Raw genomic sequence first — 10,000 nt, 5'->3', positions numbered from 1 at the left:
TGAAATTTTGACCGTACACCTCACCACACTGCCCTTAATATATATATATATATATATATATATATATATATATATATATATATATATATATATATATATATATATATATATATATATATACGCATATGATAATATGATATTGAACCGAAATTTACTTATGTTGTCATGGACACATCTGTAATATTACATCAATAACCTTTGTGTCACTCTCTACTGACATCTCTCTTTGGTTGTGGAAAAAAAACTAATTTGATAGATTTTTTTAACTTCTAAAGAATTGCGTTAGTCCGGTGAATTTACTTTTTCGGCTTATCTCATTTCTGTTCTTCTCCCGTCCTTATACACACACGTACATACATATACATACATAAATATATATACATATATATATATATATATATATATATATATATATATATATATATATATCCTGTGTTCCGATCAATATATATATATATATATATATATATATATATATATCCTGTGTTCCGATCAATGATGAAAATTTTTTTGGTGTTGGTTTCGATCCTGCCTTTTCGATCTTCGGAATTGTTTACATGTTTTCCATGTGCCATAATGCGTTTGCCCCTCCTTTTTGCACTTTCTCGTTCTTCTCTCTGTTTCTGTCTCCTTCCCCAACACAACACTCACACATATACATATACATACATACATACATACATATATATATATATATATATATATATATATATATATATATATATATATATATATATATAGATATATATATATATACGCATGTATTTATATTTATATTCATATTTACATGCATATATACATATATGTATCTATATGTGCGTGTGTGTGTGTGTATGCGTGTGTAATTTATATTCTTTGGTAAGATGGCGGTTCATACATATTACATAGCCACCTTTGTGCTAGTGATTGCCTGGAATTTCGGTCCCTATCTTCCAATATCAGTCAATATTCCACGCCTTTTGAAGACTATAGCTTAGAAAAATATCGATTCGGGAAGCATTTTCTTCTTAAGTTTCCTTTCAATACCAATTTCTGCTGTTGATATATGTTACATCTTGTTGCTTCTGCTAAATTTCTTGTGCTACTCATACAATACGTTCGACAGTCTGCACGGCTTTTGAGAGAGAGAGCGACTTGTAGCTTACGTTTTATTGATATGAGTTCGGGCTGCACCTGGAATACTTTTGTGTCTGAAATCATTAAAATATATAGGTAAGAAATGAAAGCAAAGTTTAAAGAAGAAAAACTAAAAATACTGAAGAAGAAGAAGAAGAAGAAGAAGAAGAAGAAGAAGAAGAAGAAGAAGAAGAAGAAGAAGAAGAAGAAGAAGAAGAAGAAGAAGAAGAAGAAGAAGAAGAAGAAGAAGAAGAAGAAGAAGAAGAAACGTAATGTTTAACAGCTAATCTATAAAGGGGTCTGAAAGAAGTATTCTGAAATCTCTAATACATATGTATGTGTGTGTGTGTGTCTGTGTGTGTGTGTGTGTGTGTGTGTGTGCGTGCGTGTGTATGTGTGCGTGCGTGTGTGTGTGTGTATTTATATATATCAGTATTTATTCATATACACATATATATGTGAGTGTCTGTGTATGTATGTATATATATATATGTGTGGGGGGTGCATGTGTGTGTATATCTATGCATGTATGTATGTATGTGTATGTGTGTCTGTTATCTTTGTATGCAAGTATGCGTACATCTGTATGCATACACATGCATATACGTGTGTGTGCGTGTAGATATATATATATAGATAGATAGATAGATAGATAGATAGATAGATAGATAGATAGATAGATAGATAGATAGATAGATTCGGAGATACAGAGGTGCAGAGATGCAGAGAGAGAGAGAGAGAGAGAGAGAGAGAGAGAGAGAGAGAGAGAGAGAGGGAGAGAGAGATTGCACGCTCTACCGTGCACTTTGGAATTTATTCTTTTGTATTTCCTTCGATGGAAATATAAGCACTATAGACATATAACATCACAAACCGACATACAATATGATGTGGCAAGTTATTTAACCTTAACCAAAACTTCTCGACTGTATGATTGAAAAATAAATATTTTCCTATCGTATTCATAACACAAAACTGAACTGTCAACAAGGGAAATCGATTTGTCTGTCCACAGAACTCCACAATCTGGTGATTCCATTGAACCATGCACTAAGTTTAGACAGGAAAATTAAAAGATTGTTTTATAACTATTCCATAAAATTTCTCTTCTACTGATATTCTCTACAAAGTATTATCTTATTGCCTAAGATGAAATATTGTAACGTTACAGATATTGGAATATAAATATGAATCTATAAAAAAAATTATCCAACATGTCTTCTTAATTTTTGTGATTTATATTTCAATTTACATTTTTATAGCTTTATGAATTAATATATCTTTCATTATAATTTTTATCACTTATTTTTAAACTATATTTTTTTCTCATCGAATAAAATAATACAATTTCTTCTTTCTCGTATATCTTTTTTCTCTTTAATGTTCTTATGCACATTTGTAACGAGGAAAGTTTTCTACACCCAAATGCCTCTATATAAAATACAGATACATTGTGATTACGTCGCTAGTAATCCATCTTCATTTAGTACGTGTGTGAGTGGAAAAGTAATGCCATTTTGTTTAGAACAGGTATAATTACCAACACAGGAACATGTATCATACATCATAATGAAGCTGGTCCTCTGTGGATCACATCCTTACTTCTCAACATAGTCACCGTTTCTCTCAATAATAATGTTCCACCTTCGAATGAGAGCATGTATCTCTGCCCCGTAAAGTTCTGTTGACTGTTCTTTGAGCCACTTCTTCACTACAGTTTTCACTTCCTCGTCACTGGAATAATGTTTACCTGTCAAACCCTCTTTCATGTGGTCGAAGAGATGATAGTCTGAAGGCGCTATATCAGGGGAGTGTGGAGGTAGTGAGGAAGGGCCGGAGTGTAACCCAATTTTCATGGTGTATAATTGACTAAGCTTAAAGCACTCCCCTCTGGACGGGACGCTAGTTCCTCGCAGAGTTAATTCCATAAAAATTTTTTCCTGAACTCATTTGCAGCTGAATGCAGTAGAGCAACATGATATGAAGTGTTGTGCTCCAGTACACAAAACACCGCCGGATCCGGAAATCGACACCATCGTCTCAGGATTGCGAGCGCAACGCGCTACACACTAAGCCACACACACGCATATCTATATATATATGGTATTTACATAAATAGTTCGATTTGTTCAGTTTGAATGATTAAGTTCAGCGCTACTGTCCTGTTTCTCTGTTCAAATATATACAAAATGATATTTAATGCTTATAAATAACTCGATATTACTTTCCACGTTGCTGTTTACATTTACTTAAATGAATGTGAGCATTTGTAATGTGTGCGTGTATTTATTCAAGTTTGAATGTTATATGCATGTATGTATCTTATTGCGCATGTGCGTGTTTGTGTACGGTGTTTATATATGTTTGTATTTTTGGGAGTGCTTTTGTATCTACGCTAATATATATATATATATATATATATATATATATATGCATACAAACTCACACGCTCACACACACATATAGGCGTATATATATATATATATATATATATTCACATTCATTTGTGGTTGGGTGTGCAAAACTGTGTGTAAGTAGAAAGATAACCCGGAAAGAGAAGTTATGCTCAACAACCTAGCATATTTCTACAAACATGACTCGCAAAATACTCTATCAACGAGTGTAACACGAAGAACCAATACTTACAAACCACGTACACAAACTCAAACACTCACATACTTATACACATTACATGCATGTCAGAAATACACACACGCACACACTCATATGTATGTAACAAATATATATATATATATATATATATATATATATATATATATATATATATATATATTATCATTCTAAGAAACCTGACTTACTACAAGACCATACAAATATTTATTCTTTCTCGTCTATCTCAAAATTGTGTTGTCACGTGACATTATTAGAAAAAAGTTTATTTATATATGTGTGTGTGTCTTTGAACGAATGTATGTATTGCATGCGTGTGTGTGGCTATATATACATATATATATATATATATATATATATATATATATATATATATATATATATATATATATATATATATATATATATATATATGTATATATATGTATGTATGTATGTATATGTTATTTATGCATGGATTTATGCATGTATGTGAATGGTGAATGTTTGTGTGCATGTGCAGGGGTGTATCTGTGTGTGCAAATACACGGACGTATGACGCAGTATTACTAAAATCCTATCGCACCCTTCTTTCCTGGCCCACCACCTCTAACCGCTAGCAAATGAATGACTCGGCAATTTTTAAACCCATCAAATCTCCTTCCCAGGACATCTTAATCTCATTTCCTGTTAAGCTAATCTGAAAATGCAGTGAGTTTGCGGCCCAACCTTGGTAAACTTGGACCAAGCACACACACTACGAGCTTATCATGTTGACTAAACATTCAGTTCACACATGTCTACGTAATTGAGTGAGATGGAAATAGTGGGGAAGAGCGAAAATGAGAGAGAGAAAAAGATAAGGACAAAGAAGAAAAATAGAAGAGATGAGAAAGAGTGGTAGAGAAGGAGGGAGGGAGTGGGGAGTGGGAAAGAGAGAAAGAGAGAGAGAGAGAACAGGAGTTTAAAGATATATATTGTCGTCAACTAATTTTGTGGTACTGGAAAACGTCCCAAAAATTAAGCGTCAGCTTCTTTTCTTTTTACGTGAGCAGTTAATTGTTTTAATAAATAATTAATATTATAGCCGCAGTCATAAAAGCATTATTAATGTTAATGAAAATAATCTTTAAAGTTAAAAGGGAGAGAACTCGTGAGATTGATTATAAGAAATATGAAATGCTAGATGATAGGTGCAACTGTGTGTCTGTGTGAATATTTTACAAACATTGCAATCTATTACTGATCTTATTCCAACCAAATGTCACCCAGATTTGTGTAGTACTCAATACTACCACTTAACCAATCAATAATTTATGACTATATGCCTATTTCTTTAAACGCTGATCAGTTCTGAGTGAATATTCTATGACTAAAGAGTTATTGTTATTGTTTAAGGTTACATGAATTCCGATTGAATGACCCATCACTAAAGGTCAAAATATATTCCAAGCGCAATGCCAAGGACATCCTTTTTAGCATTGTACCTAACGGATTCCATTATTAAAATAGGCCCATCATTTCTTAAAGCTATCGGATATCATATGAAACATGTTCTGTTGTTGTTTCTAGCAATTCAGGCGACCACAACGAAGCTTTCCTAGTTAGAGTAGCCTTAATATATTTCTTGCTCGAAATATAAGTCTATCGCTAGCAGGAAATATATAATGAACCAGACAAACATTTAATTGGGTTACCAACCCAGAAATCATAGGTTCAAATCACATACAGTTATCATACTATGCTTCTCTTTGAGACGTCTAATTAATTGATTCTTCAGTTTACCAAAATAGATATGATTTGCTGGTGAAAAGTCAATAGATGTGACACTATAAATGATCGATATCTTTAATCGTATACTCTGTTTTATTTATCGATTTTATGTATGTGATAGATATTTCGTATAAACTTAGTTTAAATAATAACTCTTTTACATTCTAATTGGTTTCACTCAATCGACTGTGGCCGTACTGGAGCACTGCGTTTAAAATAAAATCCTCAACGAGAATCGCCGGTCACCATGGTAACAGTGTGGGTATTCCAAAGATTAATCCGATGATTTTACCGAATGATAAAATCTTTCCTAACTGAGAAAAATAAACAAATTCTCTATTTTAATCACCACAGAACTTCACTGCAGTAAAAAAGGAGTTTATAAACATTACTTATTGTAAAGTATTTTTATCGATTCGAAAACCTCAGTCTTCAGTGATGCAATAAAGAAAGTGAAAGGAAAGTAGTTTACGGAAGTTATTATCAGCAATACGTTGAGAGCAATTCCCAAAACGTTCTGTGACGCAATAATGAGAATAGATTTCTTTTGACATTGAAAGTAGAACTTGATGTAAGAACTTATGGAGAGACTCTCTGGATGATCAAGAAGACTATTCAAGATCCCAGAAGAGAATGCCATATGGGGAAATAGTAATTCACCATAATTTTGGTTTTTAACATCGATACAAGACTTCAAATTGCGGGACGGATGCCGTCTTTTGTATTGCTCACTGTTTGGTTGTATCAATTGGTCTCAACGTATTGCCGATAATAATTTCTGTAAATTACTTTCCCAGAAAGATAAAAGGGAAAGTTTGACCTTGACAGCAGGATTTGAACTTGGAAACATAAATTCTTGTAACTAACAATGGAATCCATTTTGTTCGATTTTATTGTACGTAAGATTTGTCCTTGAATCAGTGGGATTCGACATACGCGCTGTCAATAATCATTATAGGACAGAAAGAGACTCCATTATTGTAAGCAACTATAAGCCAACAAACTGTGACCGAAACAGAAATGTTAAATGTTTGGAAACATCTTCGCAGCAAAGCAAAGTTCTATGATAAAGTACGGTTGAAGGATAAAGAAATATACATATAAACCAATCATTGTAATAAAGAACTATAAAATAGAGGGCATGCTTGAGACTGGAGATTCCACCTCTCTCTCTCTCTCTCTCAACCGCTTCTCCCCTCTATATATTCTTTTTTGATTCATGACAGATGTAAAACCTGAGACTGACACTCACATCTTTACACGAACAGACAGAAAAGACGAACTATGTTGAGTTGGAGACAGATGGCAGCACTGCAACTGTGGTATATTTGTGTGAAAGAAGATAGGAAATTGGTACAGAACATACATAGAAGAACATAAACATGTTTCACGGATATCTTGCTATGAATTAAATACCATAGAATTTCTGTGGACAGAATAAAGATTAAGTGAAAATATAGTGAAAAAACCTTCAGCTGGAATATTGATTGACTTGGCTGGCAAAAGATCACGAATTTTGAAAGTAATCTCGGTCGATTAGATTAACATGCTAGTCCTTGGATATCTAATTTATCGATCCCATTGAAGTGATTAAAGTAAAGATTTACTAGGACAAATTCGGAAAGATAAAGGGATATAACCACATAGTTTAATACAATTTAACCGGCGAATTACTGATGCTACCTTGTACATTCTGCTGGTATATAAATAACAACAACAATGACAATAATAAAAATAATAATAATAATAATAATAATAATAATAATAATAATAATAATAATAATAATGATAATAATAATAATGATAATGATGATGATGATAATAACAATAATAAACATAATAATAATAATAATAATAATAATAATAATAATAATTCTTTGTTTAATAGGCATAAGGAATGGAATTTGGGGAGAGGGGTCTCATCGATTACTTCTACCCCACTGCTTGATAGGTAGTTATTTCATCGACCCAACAAAGATGAAAGGCAAAACTCGGCCGCGGTAGAATTTGAACCGGGGACATAAAGAGCCAGTAGAAATACTGTTAAGCATTTTGTCCGCCGCACTAATGGTTTTTGATTTTGTGACAAAGACATCAATTTTGAGTGAAGGGAATTAATCGATAGCATTGTGCTCTGTACTTGACTGGACGATACACATTCTGAAATACACGAAGATGCGATGGTCGCAAATGGAGCGCCCTTCAACCTCGGTCTGATCGAGTAGAGCTTACCTGTTGTCAGGTAACAACAGGATCATTATCATCATAATCATTGTAATCGTCGTTGTTGTCGTCCTTATCATCATCATTATTATCATCGTCCACATCATCGTCGCTGTCGGCGTCAGTGGCGGCATTACTACTACTACTGCAACTGCTACTGCTGCTGCTGCTGCTGCTGCCATTTTTTCATGAAGATGAAAGATCGTAAAACTAAAAGTATAATATTGTTAATACAACCCCATGGACTCGAAGACATGTGCTATTTCTATAGACCACCGTGTCGTACTTTCAACCTGTCTTTATATTCTTTTATTCATACGATATTACACCTTAGTTCATAAGCATATTGAGGATTGTTAAAATGACTATATCCCTATGATAAAAATACAAAAATGGCGATTATTTTAATGATACAAATGCAAATCCATTTGTTGGTCAAAAGGATAGAAAGTATTTTGATTATACTTGCACGGCAGATTGAAAGTTTGATTTTTTCCCCCTTATTTTTATAAACATTACTTGTTACATGAGTGCAATACAACATCAAGATGGCCGTCTTTTGTTACTTTTCTTTATTTATTTATGTATATGTTATTTATTTTTACTCGTTGCTGTTTTCCTGTTTGTGTCACTCTTTTTCTTGTTTCGTTTTTCTTCTTACTCACGCGTGTTCTTCACAAGTTTTTCGTCTAACAGTTTCTTTCGTTATTAAACTTGTAGGCCTGTCAGTAAAATATCATTCTGATGAACAGCCGCAACGAAGTAACAGTCAATCCCATCCTAACAGTCCCCATGATAATTATTATGCTGACATCCCATTCAAAGCCCCGGAGATGACCGAAGAACAACGCCTGATGACGTACCTCCTCAAGGGATATGAAAGATCGGTCCGACCAGTTAAGAATGCCTCCAAGGCAGTTGTTGTCAAAATGGGCTTGACATTTACACAGATTTTCGATATGGTAAGTTCTTCATTTATATCTTTTTGGTTTTTTGTTGCTTTCGTTATTTGGTTTTACAGATGTACGTATGCACATATGTATGTACGTATGTATGTATATATAAGTGTGTGTGTGAGCGTATTTCGTATATATACATATATATATATATATATATATATATATATATATATATATATATATATATATATATACAGATCTATAGGCACATATATATAAATATGTACAGATAGATAGATAGATAGATAGATAGATAGATAGATAGATAGATAGATAGATAGATAGATAGATAGATAGATAGATAGATAGACGTGTGTGTGTGAGTTGTCACTATCGATGTTTTTCCAAAATCCCCACTGACCTCAACATCACTAAAACATGTTCAGTAGTTGTAAGAAAGCAATATATGCCTTCACCTTATTTATGAGTCTTTTTTACGAGATATTTTTCTTAATGAAAAGAAATGTAATTTCTCTACCTGCGTATTTCCTACAGAATTCATCAGCTGTTTGCTTCTGGATTATGTTTTTGGTGTTTTCAGTAAAATATTTCGTACGAGACAAACTTATGTAATTTCAAATTGAATTTGAGAAGGGAAAAGAAGATGATCAAAAAATGAAAAAATAATTTACGAATAAATCTGTAGTTCTCTGACAAAGCAATGAGATGCTAACACTTACAATACCTTACGGCGAATACACTAGTCTAATTGGTAACGCATCAGACAACTTGTTTTATTGTTTTTCCGCTTATATATTCTTTAATATACTGAGTTCAAATCTCGCTTCAATTGAGTGGGTCTTTTATCTTTACTGGGATAATAAAATAAAATACCACAGAGGTTTGTGTAATCCTTCTGATTGATTATACACTTATCGGGCATGTTGCAATATTCCTGTGGTCGAAATTCACAAAATTATTCAGGCAGGAGAGAAGCCATATTCATTGTGATATCTGCGGTGAATGTTTCACGTCAACTGTAAGCCATTCAGTTTGCCGACATCAAATTGTTGTTTACACCAAATTACTTGATACTGCAGAAATAATGTCAAACGATTTCAATCTATGACTTTTTTAGACACAGCATACTTTGAGCTATATTAAATATTTCAATGAGTGTGCCAGTATACGTTTGAGCCGCCTCAAGTAGCAGTGAGGCTATCTGAGTTCAAATCCCATCAGCGTTAAGTTTGTCTTTCTTCTTTTCTGGTGCGACATAAAAGAACCAATCTAAGGCGATGGATGGACGGAATTGAATTAAGTCAGCTCCCCAGTTTGGGACTCCCCACATAAGTCATTAATGCCTTCTTTATTAAGTT

General features: G+C 33.2%; 1 protein-coding gene across 2 annotated transcripts in view; it reads left to right on the top strand.

The window, feature by feature from the left end:
• Positions 1-10,000, top strand: part of LOC106884488 (neuronal acetylcholine receptor subunit alpha-2) — a 292,828-nt gene that overhangs the window by 224,755 nt on the left and 58,073 nt on the right. The window contains exons 1-2 of one of the 2 annotated variants that reach the window (XM_089361244.1): positions 6,027-7,741; positions 8,443-8,684. In XM_089361244.1, coding sequence (XP_089217370.1) covers positions 8,556-8,684 — 129 coding nt within the window. In that variant the 5' untranslated portion in view covers positions 6,027-7,741; positions 8,443-8,555. Of the gene's footprint in view, positions 1-6,026; positions 7,742-8,442; positions 8,685-10,000 lie in introns of those variants that run through there. The other variant, XM_089361243.1, reaches the window with a different exon arrangement.

Source organism: Octopus bimaculoides, chromosome 12, assembly GCF_046866305.1.
Source record: "Octopus bimaculoides isolate indiv1 chromosome 12, ASM4686630v1, whole genome shotgun sequence".
Taxonomy (NCBI): domain Eukaryota; kingdom Metazoa; phylum Mollusca; class Cephalopoda; order Octopoda; family Octopodidae; genus Octopus; species Octopus bimaculoides.
This window is presented reverse-complemented; position numbering and strand designations above follow the sequence as displayed.